At 45.2% G+C, this 16,878-nt stretch overlaps 1 protein-coding gene across 3 annotated transcripts in view; it reads left to right on the top strand.

Moving 5' to 3' along the window:
• The window catches only part of pyd (zonula occludens-like protein polychaetoid), a 468,585-nt gene that overhangs the window by 385,138 nt on the left and 66,569 nt on the right, over positions 1 to 16,878 (top strand). For all 3 annotated transcript variants that reach the window (XM_075693885.1, XM_075693886.1, XM_075693884.1), the window contains exon 18: positions 11,821 to 11,927. In XM_075693885.1, the coding sequence (XP_075550000.1) occupies positions 11,821 to 11,927 (107 nt within the window). The remainder of the gene's footprint in view (positions 1 to 11,820; positions 11,928 to 16,878) is intronic.

Raw genomic sequence — 16,878 nt, 5'->3', positions numbered from 1 at the left:
ATAACCAGCAACGACTGATTTCAACGTCGTTGCAGCACTGCTATGGGCGGCAGCGTGCTGTCAAAATTCCGATTTCTCCCATTCCTACCATTACTCTAATATAGCACTACTGCCATTACTCTAGGGCTATAAAGCATTGCCTACCACCCTCAGTTGTAGCGGTGGTTTTCAACAGCTTTGCTGGACGTACACTTTCACAAGGCTGGGATGGTGAGTCTTTTTCACTCACAGAACCAGCGCTGAAAAGAAGGCATAACAGTTGCATATTTACAACAAACATGGCGTCTGTGAACAACAGGTTGTTGCCTGTCATCTCGCTTTCATACGGCTTTAAAGCGGAGCTTTGCTTGCCGCATCTGACGGTTTTGGTGCTGCATTGGAAGGACTATGAGGAGATTGATATGCTGATAGTGTCGTCACATGGCAGCAGACCCTATCAGCCCTAGTCGCAAAGCATACATAAAAGATTCGCACGCTTTGCTTCATACCGCTGATGTGAAGACATTGTCAGCAGGGCATGAAACCATAGCTTTGGTCTCTGACTCTCAAATTGTATTTTTTATGTGTCTTTCTCTGATGGCTTAATAATTAAAAAAAATTGTATGACCTCTTCTGTAAAACAAAAATTTGTTGGCAACTGTACTTATTAATGTGAAAGCATCAAATGGCTCATTGAGCAAAAAAGCCGGTGTCTGCAGCAGCGATGCAGCACTTAAATTCCCATTGACTATGGCGCCACGTAATGAGCGTGCTCGTGATGCTGGCTCGCACTTGCTGGCTTGGTCCTTGACGCAGCAGAGCAGGCAAAAGGGAACAGCTGCTGGGGCAGTATTGCGTGAGGGGAAAGGGCATCACACACATTAGCCTCGCTCTTGGAAGCCTGTGTCACAGCCGCTCGATGGAAAGGAGGTGTGGCCTGCCACATCATGCACCATCAATAGGCAAGCAAGCGACGGGAGTTTTCAGATGCGGCCACTACTTTTGGTGGGGGCGCTGCACATTGGTGAACGTTACTGCGGGAAAAGGGTTGCCGTGTGCCGGGTAGTAAGCGTAGTAAAAAAGCGTGGTTGCTGTTTCACGTGCATTTTTATTTTATCATGTAGCTGTTTCGCTATACGTTTCTAATGTGGAGTGATCAGATGCTTCACAGTAAATGCAATGCAAAAGAACTTTTGTATGCTGAGATGCAAATCAAATGCTGCAAGGAACTCGGACCTTTCCTATCACAAGCTGCCAGCTAAGGAACGACTCCAGGATGCCTGACTATGGTACATTTCGCGACAAGGCAACGACAAAGGCAGCCAGAGGGTGCCTAACTCCAGGCCTACCATTTGTTTCATCATCATCATCAGCCTGGTTACGCCCACTGCAGGGCAAAGGCCTCTCCCATACTTCTCCAACTACCCCGGTCATGTACTAATTGTGGCCATGTTGTCCCTGCAAACTTCTTAATCTCATCCGGCCATCTAACTTTCTGCCGCCCTCTGCTACGCTTCCCTTCCCTTGGAATCCAATCTGTAACCCTTAATGACCATCGGTTATCTTCCCTCCTATTACATGTCCTGCCCATGCCCATTTATTTTTCTTGATTTCAACTAAGGTGTCATTAACTATCGTTTGTTCTCTCACCCAATCTGCTCTTTTCTTATCCCCTAACGTTACACCTATCATTCTTCTTTCCATAGCTCGTTGCGTTGTCCTCAATTTAAGTAGAACCCTTTTCGTAAGCCTCCAGGTTTCTGCCCCGTACGTGAGTACCGGTAAGACACAGCTGTTATACACTTTTCTCTTGAAGAATAATGGCAACCTGCTGTTCATGATCTGAGAATGCCTGCCAAACGCACCCCAGCCCATTCTTATTCTTCTGATTATTTCAGTCTCATGATCCGGATCTGTGATCACTACCTTGCTTCACTTCAAAGAGGACGACTACAAGATATGACTGAAATGCAAGGTGGTGCGACCAACAGCCGTGCTGACCCAATTTCCGCCATATCCTGCGTACATGCTGCCCGTGGCTTCGAAGAAACGCAGATGGCTAGTTCATGTCCCGTCTGCCACTGCCAGATCTAAAGCAGGAGACTATAGGCAAGAGCTCCATGTAGGCTCAGAAAATGAAGCGGCCCAGCACTGTGATGCAGACTTTGCTGAAAATGAAGCTGACTTCGAGCTCCGCGCAAGGCCACCGTATGCAGGTGGGGTCTCTAGTCCAGACACAAGATATATGTGGGGCCCAGGCATATGTGGGGAGTTCTACTACGAGTGCCTGGACACACGATGCGGCTTGCAAGACGATGTGAAAGTGTGTGAATGCCAGACAACATTCGATTTGACGAGCTTCATGGCACATACTAAAAGGAATGTGCACCGCCTGAAAGCGCAAGCCAGCAGACTCAAATGAACAATTACAACAGCAGTAAAAAAAATATAAGACAATGTTAAGGAGAAACTGAAGCAATACAAAGAGGACTGGGCAGTGCAAGTTTCAACGAAGATAAGAAAGGAAGCAGCGGTAGGCAACATAATTGCCGAGTTTCTAATGAAGCAAGTTGAAAACCTTAATAAAGCCAGATCGACATGGGAAAAGTGTACAGTGCAAGAATGTGTGCTGTGGAAGGCGGTGTCCCATAAAGGGTATGATCACGTCAGAACAAGGAAGCTTCCCAGGCTGCCTTGCTGGTCTGTGCTCCAGAAATTTGTTGGGTCATCTACAGGAGAGACCGGAGTAACCAGCCTAATCCACAAATCTCTCCAAGTGGAACGGTGTAGTCTGCTCACAGAAGAAGAGCCATACTACAGCCTTTTAGTGCATGAAATGTCGATACAGCAGAATGTGATTTATCATCGACAAGTGGACAAAGCTTTTGAGCTCGTCAATGTACAATGCCAGGCGCGAGATCCTTGCGCTCTCGTAGCCAACTGGCTCCTTTGCATCGTTTTGTGTGGACTCTCTACAGCACATTGTCACGTGGTGGTGACGTTCAAGAACACAGTAGCAATACTCTGAAAAGACAAAACTAACTTTTATTGGGCGAACCTGTGCCCACAAAAACAGGCTACACTTATAGCACAACGATAGCGGCGAACATGGTCGGCGATCGTCGAAAATCTGATCAGCGGGTCAAGTGCATCGGCTTTTATACAGCACTCGACGAATGTTCCAGACAAATCGTTGGGAGCCGCATGCCTTCCACAACGTTCTACACCATTCGAGTCGCGTGATGAACTCAGATAACACAAGGTTCGGCGACAACAGACAGCGGATAGAAGCATCGATAACTTTCCAGAAACTTTGGGTAAACGCAGGCGCATCCCGCGCTGTGCGATAACATTTGTTAGGCGGCGAAACGTGGTCGCCCGATAAAGATAAGTACACGTGTCAATATGTTATTGTAGTCTGCTATTTCATCACAAAAAAATTTGACACGCGGTCAGCTCCTCCACATGATGTGCACTGTCATCCAAGGCAGTTGAAGAAATAGGATTTCAAATTGTCCACGTTGTCAATGACCAACGTCAGACCAACACAGCCTTGTTCCGGGACTTTTCCAATGACAACACACTCCAACATGTCGTCCCACATCCAGTTCACGAGGGCAAGCCTATTTTTGTCATTTGATCCCAGTGACCTCATCAAAAACTCCCTTCACAACACAGAAAGCAACTGAGCATGCTCTTGAAGCCGCCGCATTGATGAAGTCAATGGCATAAACAAGCGAATAGAGCATTTAAGTTAAGCCTTGCCAAAAAAAAATGTTGAGCATGTTTTCTTTCTTCTTTTTTTATGTTACAGTCAAGCTTGCTTATAATGAACCTGAGCATCACGCAGCGTCTGTTCATTATATTCTGAAGTTTGTAGTAAGCGGACCACAGATTTAAAAAAAGTGGCTAGTCAAAACACAAAATTTATTTCTTTGCAAAGAAGTCTGTGATGCTCGTCTGTTTCTGCAGTGCAGTTCTAATGAGGGCGGTCTCCAGTTTATTTTAAGCAGAAGCGTGCCCTTCACCGAGGCTCTTGGCTTAGACAAGTTGCCTGAGGCCCTCTATGTAGTTCATTGCTACAGGTGCGTTTGTGGGTGCTGGCTACAAAGTTTCGACATATGATTCCTCCGCATCGCTCTTCACCTGCACTTCACAAACAAAGCTCTCATCCGTGCACGGTTCCACAATATCAGTGTATTCATCAGCAGAAATGAAGTCATCCCAACCAATGTCGTGGCCTCCATGTCAGAGTTGATGACGTGCTACCACAAATCGCTGCCGGACTGATCATCTTCGGAAGCATCAGGCTCGGCATCAGGTACTGTGTCAAGAAAGCTGGCCTTGCGAAAACGGTTCCGCATGCAAGCGGTTGTCACTTTCGCCCAGGCCGCCTTCACCATCTCAACGGCTGAATACAGTGAAACTCAAAGCGGCAAGTTGGCAGCCGAGCGGTCAACAGTGATGGGCAAGCACTCCACCAAGTGGCACCTATACGATGCCTTAAATGCGTGCATTTCGTTAAATTTTTATTTCATTTTTATTTCTTTAAGGACACCAGCAGAGGGTATTACATAAGGGGTCGTTTGTACATAAAAAAATACATTTGGACGCATTTGTTTTAACAGCAGTGATTTGCTAAGTTTGCAATGAAAGTTGATGCGTAGGTGATGGAAGCAATAGAGCTGGGAACCTCGTTCCAATCCTTGGCTGCACAGGGAAAAAGAGAGGCGGAAAAAGTGACAGTTCTGGTGCGAAAAAGGGACACTTGAAGTGGATGGCCGGTGTGGTGTGAAATGTATGTCGGGGGGATGATGTAAGGCTAAAGTTAGGTTAAAATTCAAACAAATGTCCATAAACTCTCTTACTTCGACAGGGCTTGCTGACAAGTATGTCGGGTTATGCCAATCGATTTTAGGAAAGTTGAAGTCACCAAAAAGTAAAATATGAGCATTAGGGTGAACAGTCGTAAGTGTGTTCATTATATTGTTTAGATCACGTGAAAAACTTGGATTAGTGTTCACTGGCCTGTAACACGCCCGAGTAGTACTGTTTGAGGTGAAGCATGACAAATCAGCCACAAAATTCCAATGTCAGATTGAATGCTGACAACAGAACAGGATATTTCTGGGCCAACAGTGATTAGCACACCGCCTCCTTGGCCACGTTTGCGGTCGGTGTGGTATAACTGAAAATCTGGTAGATCCGAACACACTTCGGTGTCTATTATGCTCAAATCAAGCGGCTGCACTTTCGAAGTGGTATTGGGTGGCAGGAAAAGTAGAGTAGCTGCCATCAGAGAAGTGTGCACGTGGTGCGCTGGGCCGTTGCCAAGCACGAGCAGCACAGGCCTGCCTTGCCTCTGCATGTAGCGGTCAAACTTGCCCAGCCGTTGCAAATAAATCGCACGTCATCCATGCCTTAGTATTGTGCCTGTGCACATGGGTACATAGCTCTGAAAGCAGTGTGGCTTCTTTGATTCTCCTATTACAAATTCACTAGTCGTGCCATCCATGTTAGTGCACAGAAGTACTGTAATGCACACTTTACTGTGCTTGCCACTAGCGCATGAGTCGCCTTTCATTGCATGCGTCTTGTCCGGCAGCATCTGATAAAATAACGCAGTTTTGTCTGTGTTATACATCCTGCTCTGCGTAGCTTGCAATAATGGCTCAGTTTCTTACAAGCCAAGTGGCAACGTCTTGGTCGCTTACAGAAGCTGCCTCAATGACAATCTATTTAAAAACAATCCTATGTCGCACTTTGAATCGATGCAGCCAGCCATTGCTCAGGCTGAAGTCAGGAAAATCTAGCAGGAATGCAAAGTTTCGTGGGCAGCGCATGAAGGTGGGGAGAAGGTAGCTGGGCACAAAACAGATAGTTCGCCTGGGAAGAAGCTTGGGAATATAGTCTTGCACGCAAAGGGGTCAGAGGTCACCGTTATTTCGCATTGCGGTGCCAGGTTTAAGCCGTCCGTTCGCTGTAACCAATAAGCAGGGCTCAAAGACATCCATTATACGTGCAATTTTATGCCATTTAAACAATGTATATTTGGACAGTCGCATGGGTCACATTTCTATTTAAGCGAAAGTTCGTCTTAAGTGGGGCGGTTATATGTGGGCTCGAATATATGGTGCTTAGGAGATGCTGGCACTTCTAATTGGCACCGGCTACTCTTTTTCACATAGAGATATAGAAAAAAACAAAAGAATTAGCTTAAAAGCATTAAAACTAAATATCAACTCCAGACCACAGTAACACAAAGCCCAGTCACATAAGTGCACTAACATGAAGTCTGGTCACATAAGGACACTAAAATCAGGGGACATAAGAAAACACGGATTAGTCACACGAAGGTACGCGAATCCAGGCATTGAATAGGCCATAGTCGGTCAAATTGTTCTATGGAACAAGATCACAACCATGGCAGCTGCTGTGCCGCACACTCAAAGTGTGACACATGGACTGGGTCTTCCATCTCCGGAAGGAAACGTGCTTGCCTCTGATAGCTATAACATTCAAGACAACGACTCTGATACGTTTTAGCATGTCCTCGCACATAAACAGCCACAATGTCATCACAAGGCAAGGCGACCGCCACTACTGATCAGCGGACTCAATGTGCCTAGGCCAGCTGGCTGGCTGTGTGAGCCATTTTTCTTCATCACCGATGTAGAGCGCCACCGCCGGCATCGCAGAGGGAAAAAGAACTACCGCCTTGACCGGCGGAGAGGCACGTTACGCAGGCCACACCTCCTTTCCATCGAGCGGCCATACCTGTTTTATCTGCATGTTCCTTGTCCGGGAACGCAGCCTGCTAATATCATCTGCGAATAAAAAACTAGGCTTTCTTAAACGTCATCTTCACGACGCTCCTCAAAATGTAAAGCTACTTGCTTATAAATCATTAATCAGGCCAAAACTTGAGTATGCATCCGCCATCTGGAATTCACAGCAAGCTTACCTCATTGACTCATTAGAAGCTGTGCAAAACAGAGCCGCCCGTTTCATTCACCGCTCATACTCATCCTATATTAGTGTTTCATCTCTCAAGCTACAGTCCCAATTATGCAGTCTTTCCCTCCGTCACCGTATTTCTAGCCTGTGTCTATTTCACAAATTTTATTATTCCCAGCTCAAACATCAGCCATACATCTGGGCACCGCCATCACTCACGTCTCGCCAAATTGGTCATCCACTGAAGGTCTCATGCCAACGTGCCCATACGACTACATTTTCCAAGTCATTTTTCTTTCGAACAGCAAGCGACTGGAATGACCTTCCCCATGAAATTGCAACCATCACCTGTCCATCAACCTTCCTAGAAAAAGTTACATCCCACCTGTCATCATGAAAAAAAAAAAAAAACATGTTTGACTTTCTCATGTTAACCGCACCCCTTATGTAAAACCCCCTACAGGGGGTCTTTAAGGAAATAAAAATGAAATGAAATTAAATGAAACTGCGCCTCGGTAAGGCCAAACCAAAATGCGCCAAGCGTCTCAACGTGCTTGCTTGCCTGCGAGGAGTTCATAACTCGAGGGCTCGCTCAGCAGCATTCAATTGAACATCAATGCTTTCGCGTTCACAAGTCATAAGAAGTGCTTAGGTGTGCTTAGATTATTATTATATTTATTTCTAAAGAGTCGAACTTTAACATAGAACGATGTTGGAACAGCAAGCTAATTTTACCAACTTTGTTATGTGGAGGCTTAGTGGTATGCAAGATGTGAGTGAATTCCTGTGCCATATTTTTAGGAATCTTGAGATACAAAATGGTATTTAATTGGACGGGTTGGTTTATAGCCAAGACGAGTGCGAACAGCTGAGCTGAAAAAACAAAGGACTAAGGGAGGCAGACAGGAACATCACTGTACTAACAAATGAACTTATTATTTAAGTATCTTACACAATATATACGAGGTGTGTTCAAAAATTATGGAAATTTCTTCTTTCCCACGTAAACCAAAGAAGTTCAGGAGGCTTCCTTCAATGGAGATGGGAAGGGGACATACATGCGCACGCATGAATTGTTTTCTGCCCACAGAAAGTATCCGTTGCTGGCAGTCGGCCTGTGAGTGAGGACGTGTAGTGAGTGCTTGTCAGATTTCAATAAGTTTTAGAATGACGGAACACGAGCAGTTATCTTGCTTCAAATTTTGCCAAAAGCTTGGCGATACCTAAGTGGAAACCATTTGCAACATTCAAGAGACTTTCAGGGACGATGCCATGAGCACTTCATGGATAAAGGAGTTGTACAACCACTTCAAAGATGGCCGTACATCAGTGGACAGCGAGCCGCATTCAGGCAGACCCTCAACAAGCTGAAATGAGAATGTCATTGAGAAAGTGCATACTTTTGCTCATGGAGGACTCTGAGAACTTGTGAACGAGATAGGGGCAAGCACTGGATCAGTACATTCAACTTTGACTGAGGATTTGAGCATGAGGAGAGTGTCTGAAAAATTAGTACCAAAACGGCTAACAATGTAGCAGGAGCAACTCCATCTGGACCTGCTAAACAATGCAAGCAGTAACCCCAAATTTCTGAACACCGTGATCACAGGTGATGAGTCGTGGGTTTATGGGCATGACTCAGAAACCAAGATGCAGTCGTCACAGTAGAAACATCCCACATCCCCGAGGCCAATAAAAGCATGGCAGGTCCACAGCAATTTCAAGGTCATGTTGACTGTTTCCTTTGACTCCTGTCGGGTGGTGCATCATGAGTACGCACCACAAGGACAAACGATCACAAATAAATACTACCAGGAGGTCCTTCATTGCTTTTGTGATGTTGTGCAGTGCAAACGACCGGATCTGTGGGTAGCAAAAACTTGGCAGCTTCATCACGATAATGCACCCACCCATTCTGTGCATATGATTCAGATTTTCTTTGCGTAACACAACATTCCTGTGGTTCATCAGGCTCCCTACTCCTCCGACATGGCTCCGTGTGACTTTTGTCTATTTCCCAAGCTGAAAACACTGCTGAAAGGAACCCGATTTGAGTCAAGAGAAGGCATGCGGAATGCGACAGCTCGGCTGATCACCATTCCAAAAGACGCGTTCCAGAAGTGTTTGCAGCAATGGCGGGATTGCTGGAAGAAGTGTGTGCATTGCCAAGGGGACCACTTTGAAGAGGATCAAAGTTTTGTGCCTCCTAATCAATAAATGTATTTCTGCTGACCAAAGGCTTGATATTGGTTGAACACCCCTCGCGCATATGTATATCGAATACACATGTGCCAGCAAACAAGCTTAAACATGACCTGATGAATGTGAAGAATCTGCTTCCTTGGGAAAGTTTTTCGGGCATGGTCTGCAAGACTCTACGAGCTGATTGCAAATCGCTACCAGTCAGTGAGAGTGGAAATTTTTGCAGGTATCTTAAGCAGCACAAGCATGATGTCATCAAAGTGAATGAACTTGTTCTTGAGCAAGTTCAATGTATGGAGTTTACGGCAATCTCCTCGCCTTGATGGAATCATGCTTGAAAAATAGGACTCAATGTGCATTTATTGATAACGTTCAATGTTCTTTCTTGGCAATTAAAAACGGGGTTCCACAAGGGAGTGTTTTAGGCCCACTATTTTTTAACATGTTAATTACTTAGTAAATATTAATGCTACAGTTAATTTCTTTGTATATGCAGATGATAGCACTTTAGTCTTTACTGGAAAGGATGCAAAAGAACTAATTATTAGTTTTAATGCACTGCTACTTAAACCAGCTTAGTGGTCACAGTCAAATGTGATCAGAAATAATCCTACTAAGACGAAAGCTATTTTTAGAGCAAGAAATAAAGCTTTTAAACTGGAACACTCAATAACTTATTTAGATAAAAAATATTCAGCTAGTTGAGAGACATAAAATACTCGGTGTAGTTTTTTCATGTCATTTAACCCTTTGAGGGTCGAATTATTTTGAAAAAAACTTTCCCAGGTGGTCAAATTACTTTATTGCGGATCTTGAATGTACAAAATGTATAAAGTCGGGAATAAATAGTAAAAAACAATTAGGAACAGCATTTTCGTGTCATCATCACTCAGAACTGCAAAATGTTCAATAGTATTTCCGAGCGTGGTACTCCTTGAAACATGGGTCTACACACAGCGCCTTATCGCAGTCTGCGCACCTAAAATGCGTGTCTGTTCTCTTGGAGCGAGGAGTTGTGTTGGCGCACACATGACATCTCTGCGTGCGGCTGCCTTGGGCAGAGGTCTGAGGCACCCTCTCGTGTAAGCGTGTTGCCGCAGAGAGCGAGAATACCTCGTGAGTGGTGGTGATAAACAAGCTAAGAGCAGTGCCAATCAAGATAGAAATCAACTTCCGCCGCCCCTGCGAGAGTGTGCCGACAAAGAGAAAAACCACATTTCGCACGCCTCCGTTGCGATCACGCGGCGTAACCGAAACCGCGAAAGCGTGTTGCCATTGAGAACGAGAATACCTCGCAAATGGCGGTGATAAGCAAGCTAAGAGCAGCACCAATCAAGATAGAAATCAACTTCCACCGCCCTGCAAGAGAGTGCCAACAAAGAAAAAAATGACGTTTCGCGCGCCTCCGTTGCGATCACGCGGCGAAACCGAAACCGCCAAAGGGGCGTTGCCGCAGTCTGAGCAACGCACTGAAGCTAGCAATCAGTTGTGTTTATCTCCCCAAGAAGGTAGCACCAATTTCAAATGCATCTTGTAAGTGCTTAGAGGTGGCAGCACCTCCCGGTGAGCACGCATTGTCATTATGGCGCGAAATTTCAAATGGAGGGTCGGAACCGTACCCGTACGGTACAGACCTTGCGGGACAGAAAACCGCAGCCGTACATGCACGGCAAAAACTTTCAAAGGGTTTAGTTGGGATGCTCACTTTAATCAACTTTGCAGTAAGTTTTCTGCAGTATCCAAGGTGCTGGCTCACTGTAGAGCTCTCATGCCAGTAAAAACCAAGCTACACATTTATCATGCATTGTTTATGTCGCAGTTTAATTATTGTTGTTTAGTAGGGGGGACCACAACACAAACGAACAGAAATAAAATAATTACATTACAAAAGGTGCTTCTCTGACAAATTGCTAATATCGATTCCACATCGGTGACAAAAACTCGCCATCACAGAAATAACCAAGTTATATGGGTAGATCAACAGTATGAATATAGCATTTTACATAAAGTAGGTTTTTATTTTGCAAAAGAAGAGTTCTTACATCAAATGCAACCCTGCAAAATACCAGTACATCTCATAAACCCAGATTCTTTGTCTGTACCACGCTTTTGCATTGAATACAAATTGGAATCTGTTGAATGCAATTTGCCAAGAAGTCTTAATAATTATGTCCACACTTCTAATTTGTGTCACAGAGAAGTGGAGATGTATTTTGTTCACTTTTAAACATATAATATGCATGTATAACGATGCATAATGCATGACAACATTTTATTTTTTTTATCTCTATCAGATATGCCTGAATGTTGTCTGTTCTTGTATTGCATGTCAGTTATCCTGTCAAGAGGTCTGTATATAAAAAATTTTAAAATTGATCTTCTTTAACCTTGGTCATTGTTTTAGTATGTTTTGAACTGCTTTAGTTTGTTTAGTGTTGATTATGTATGTTACAAAGTACTAGCTGTTATTGCACTGTCATGTACAATGCATCTTGGGTACAGTCAAGCTGCTTACGGCAGCCTTTAGCCCAGGAGGACGTTTCTAGTGTATACTAGAAGAATAAATAAAATTGAAGTTTGTGTTCATGCGTAACATGTTGTTCTTGGTGCAAATTGTCATCACAAAATTATGAAATTGTCATAAAAAGAATTGCCTTCTTGAGTGTTGGGCACCCTGCGCAGGTCGTGGAGGTGGGGAACCCCCACCCACTATTCCCGGTGGCCCTGACTACATCAACACAGCACACAAAGCAGCGTCCTTGGAACGACCCAATGGCCGCACGCCTCTGGTGAGAAATATGCCAAAGGGTCATGTTCAGCTGAATGGCCCTGTAGTGTCCTGTTTGTGTTCGCTTCAACAGTCTGGTACTCATCACCACATGCATCATGAACTGAAGCATGGCGGGACAGACACAGACTGACAGCGATCATCGTATTTTGGCAGCAGGAGAGATCATCAACATACATGTTGTATCCAAGTCAATCCCTGCAATAAAGCTGTCTTTGAGTTACTACAGGGCCAGCAGTGCTTACGTGGCAAAAGGCTATGAGCAAGCTGGCTCAAATTGTGTTGTACCGTAATTTGAGAACAGAAATGTTAAATTAAAAATATGGCTGCGTTAGCAGGGCAGCAGGAAGTTCTTCACCCTAACACAGGTTGTGTGCAATGTAAGCTTGCTGCTAAACATGCAAACTCTGCAGCTGCAACAAAGTTAATTTGAAGATATTTCTCGGGCTGTGCTTAGCCACCTTGAGAAGCAACAAATTAAGTGACCACAAAGGGCTGCTGTCACTGACCAAGTCAAAAGTTAGTTGACGTTTCCTAAACCATCCATACTCTTTGTTGGCATTTTCTTGTCAACGCGCTTCAGGTAAAAAAAGCCATAGTTTCGCCCAAATGTCGGAGCATTGATAGCGACAGCAAAGTACTATTACACAACTATACAAAGCAAGGTTCATAGTTTTATCGGATGTATAAATTGCAGTAAACATTTGCTTGCTAATTAAATTAACAAGCATAGTGTCACATGTGCACGGGCAAACTTGAGCAGATCTCACTTGATGACCGCGAACACTCGCTGTCATAATGCTGGCGAGATGAAGAGCAGCAGCAGTGGCGAGCGAATTGCCCTTCGTGCTGCCTCTTGCTTCAATGCGAACTAGGTGCACAAGAACACAGCGCACATGAAGCCATTAGCCCTCCAGCCTTTGTGTCCACTGCAGACTAGCTCCAAAATAAAGTGCATGTGGCCGCGCTCAGCTGTGCTGTTCACACCTGTGGCCAGACTAGAGGAGACATGTGCTAACGTAACTCCTTCCTCCCCCTCCTAGCACAAACTCCACTGCCTGCCTTCCCCCTTGCTTGCATGATCAGATGGCATGCATCTTCCCCACACGCCCCTGTGCTTGCGAGAAAACACTGCTGCATCAAGCCGCCATCCTTCTGGTTCACGCTCGCACGCTTTCCCTGGCGCCTACAGCATACCGTGCGCAGCCACAATTTTATAGCATTTATACTTAGACTTTATAGAGTTTATACGGAACATCACAGTGACAGCAAAAGTTTACCTGGAGTGTCCATGTATTGCTATCTCAATAAAACTGCGCAAAATAAAGTTGGACAATAGGAAGGCACAAAAATGACAGACTAAATGCAACTGGACCAATGCAGTGTTTTATTATGAGCGAGGCCATGCGAATAAAGAACACAATTGGTTTCTAAATGCGAATAATTAAATGCCAACTTTCTAAATCTCGACAAACTTTGACTTGGTCGTCACCCTTTTCCATCGAAATCTGGTTCCCTCAGTGAGGGTAAAAATAAACTAAATAAATGCAGGGAAAAGCCCGCTCCTACAATTGCAATAACGGGCATAAGCCAATCAAAAGAAAATGAACAAGGGTAAAGAAGTAATACCCAAAGTGCATATTTTCAAGATGTAAAGAACCAATTGGAAAAAGAAAGTGTGGAGATGGTAATTCCCAGTGTCCTAAGTTCCGGTCAGCGAGGGCAGAAGTTCCTTGCGGAGAGCGTTTATTGTGCTTGAATGACAAGTGGATTGCAATCAATGAAAATAGGGATGCAGATGTGCCCAGGCGAAACAGAGGGATGATGATGATAATGATGTAAAATGCATCTATGATCATTTAATCTGCACCTGGTCTATTAGTAATTATGGAGGTATTTGCCTGAAGGTATTCTGCATAACAAGGTGTGAGAGAAAGGTGATGACCGCCAGGTTAGCATATGCTGGCAAATGGTCGACCATGACCGCAAAGGCTGGCATTATATACAAGCATTTGTGACGTTAAGGCCTCCATCAAGCAAAAGGTATCAAAATGATACAGGAAAAGAAATGAAAATACAAAAATGAAAGCTACGTGACCACACTCAAATAAAGGGGACAAGCTTATCACTAAATCAAACGCCGGAGTCAATGTTTTCCAAATAGAAATCAGACAGAAATCAAGAATAAAACAATGCAAAATAATATAAGTTCATAGTCAGCAAAACAAAATTTAAAAGAGAGGACGATACCAATAGGGGCGAGCCTTCAAAAGAAAAGTAACCTAATAAGAAATGTAAAAAAAGGAAAGAACAAAAGAAAAAAAAACAAATAAAGGAATTGATGGCGGGATTCGAACTTCTGGACTTAGAGCTGCACATTGAGCACAGCATAGGGCATGCGTTTATCACAGGGCACAGGGCCCCAACACAGGGCACAGCGTTTATGCAGGCGCAGGGCCCCGACCTGTGTGCGGGCGCTCATCAGCCCGTAGTGACCGCTCCCGACGCCCTGTGACAGTTTCAGCATGTGTCACATACATTCGAGCCACAAAAGCGTGGGGTCAGCCACTGTTAGATTCGTCGGGATTGGAGCGGTCGTAGTTGTCGGGAGGACCTTGGGGCGACAGGACTAGGCGAGCAGGATTTATTTTCATATTAACATTTTGAACAAGACATACATCGACAGTCTAGCGTGACTCCCATATGGAGCCCGCAAGACTAACATACAGCAAACAGCTTACGAGCACACAGCTCACGAGTACATTTCTAGCATGACAACGAGCACTCAGCTCCCGACGACAAGCACACTCTAGCAGCCGGCAAACGCTGCTTATAAGCACTTGATCTCCCCTTGATTCCCAGTGGACGGAAACATTCGTCCAGTCATCGTTCGACGTCACCGTTCGACGTCACCGTAGACCAGCCCTTTTGGAGGATGAGGGCTGTCATACACGTGCCGCACACACACACACAGGTTTAAAGGTCCGGAGCCGACGTCAGAGGGGTTCGTAGAACTCTGCTTTGTCCCGGGTAGCGCGGCCGAGTACCACATTCCTAAGCTGACCCCTTGCCACGTGGCTGCCAGTTTATTCACAGTTCTCTGAAGGGCACCCCGTCCGGTCGAATAGGAACACGTGCAGTGGGCTGAAAGCTGGCACGTTGCCACCCCGTCCGGCCATTCCTAACACCACGAACCACAAGCCAAAGCAGTGTAGTGGTTGCCCAAGCTTAAACAAGCCGGCCTGGAACGCCGGAGTCCAAGGCGCTGGAAGGTTAGGGACCAGCCACGGCTCCCATACCTGTCGTTCATTCTCGCTGGGCTGTCCTAGACGCTGAAACGCCAAACTAACCAGTGCACCAGAAGCTGTGTGGGGCCCTGTGTAAATGGGCGCCGCATAACAAAAGCACTTGCTAGAAGTTGTCACTTCATGGCTCAAGAAGCAGAGCCTTGGGGGACATGTGCTACGGAGGAACGAATCAGCATGGGTAAAATTGTTTAAAATGGAAAGAAAAACAATGTACAAGGGAAATGAAAACTCAGTTAAGAGGTCTGACCACTGACCGGCCCCCTGTCTCGGCAGCCGCGCCCCAACAAGAAAGTCAACTACCAGGCGTCAACCCGGGGCACGTCCCGCGGACAGTCCAGCACCGCCTCGCTCACAAGCCTTTCCATCCTGATAAAGAGTGCTCTGTTCTTTTTGTTGCGTAAAAGGGTAGGATATGCACTTGTCCGGAGGACGTCACCTGAGGCACGAACCAGCTGGCCCGCAAGCTCCGCCATCAATGTGCACTCGGTGGGGTAATGCAAGAACGACATACAATGCATATCGCTAGGGCAGAGTTCATTTACCGCTAGTCCAAATCGAAATACTATATAGTATGGCAATCGGCCATGACCCGTGATAACATGTAATAAGTGCTGTGATGGTGGGAAGAATGCAGAAGCCTCAGCAACACTAGGCACCCAGTTGAACAGTTCCGTGTTGGCATTTTGTGATCTCCATTTCCGACACCAGTCGCACTCCATCTGCAAGTAGAATTTGCCTTTAATTGACCTGATGGAGGCCCTTGCCACCCGTGGAAGGGTCTTGTATCGTGTATAGGATCTTGTATTGTGCCTTTGTTGAGCAATTTATTTTTGGCTTACCTAGACAGGAACGTCATATCATGGTTGGGCATTACAAACATCAAAAAAGCCTTTTGTTTTGTGGATGATCTCTCACAAACTTCAAAAAATAGGACAAATAGCAGGTATCGATGTTGTTTTCTCTGCGCCTACAAAACTTGCACAGCTTTGCATTAGAACTAATCCTGTTGCTAAGGGATGTAGGTCTTGCAGTATCAATCACAGAAAAAAGTATACAGATTGTTCGAAAGGTGTAGTTTACAAGATACCCCGAAATGCAGTCAGTCTTATATAGGACAGACAGCTAAATGTCTAAATGTTAGATTGCAAGAACATAGCAATGAAGTGGGCAAAGGGCAAGAAGGGTTTCTAGATGTCCATTGTGCACAATGCGACTGTAATCCACTCTTTGAAAAGACCAGTATCTTAGCTAGACATCCTAATGAAAACACCAGACTTGCCATTGAAGCAGCAGCGATAGCTGGAGGTGACTCGGTTAGCAAGCCGTCAAATACATTGACAAATAAAGAACTTACTTTTCTGAGGTCGCACATGTGCGCTCGTTCATCTTAAGGAGGTGGTTGTGGTTCCTTTGAATTTTGAATGCGTACTCGTGCTGGCTTCATGCTTTGGAGGGGGTGCTTTTGTCTTGATGTGTTGGTATATATGCTTGTTACTCAAAATAAAAATCAATTGGAAGTCAGCGCTTGTCTTCATTGTTCTTTCAGTCCTTCTGTCTATGTATGCACTGTAAGTGATGTTTACAATGGGCTACCAACTAGCCTGTACCCAAACCCTGCTTCACTACCCCCAAAGTTTGCCCACC

This window comes from Dermacentor variabilis, chromosome 5 (assembly GCF_050947875.1).
Source record: "Dermacentor variabilis isolate Ectoservices chromosome 5, ASM5094787v1, whole genome shotgun sequence".
Classification (NCBI taxonomy): Eukaryota; Metazoa; Arthropoda; class Arachnida; order Ixodida; family Ixodidae; genus Dermacentor; species Dermacentor variabilis.
Note: the sequence above shows the minus strand (reverse complement) of the source record. Positions and strands in the feature narration are given on the sequence as shown.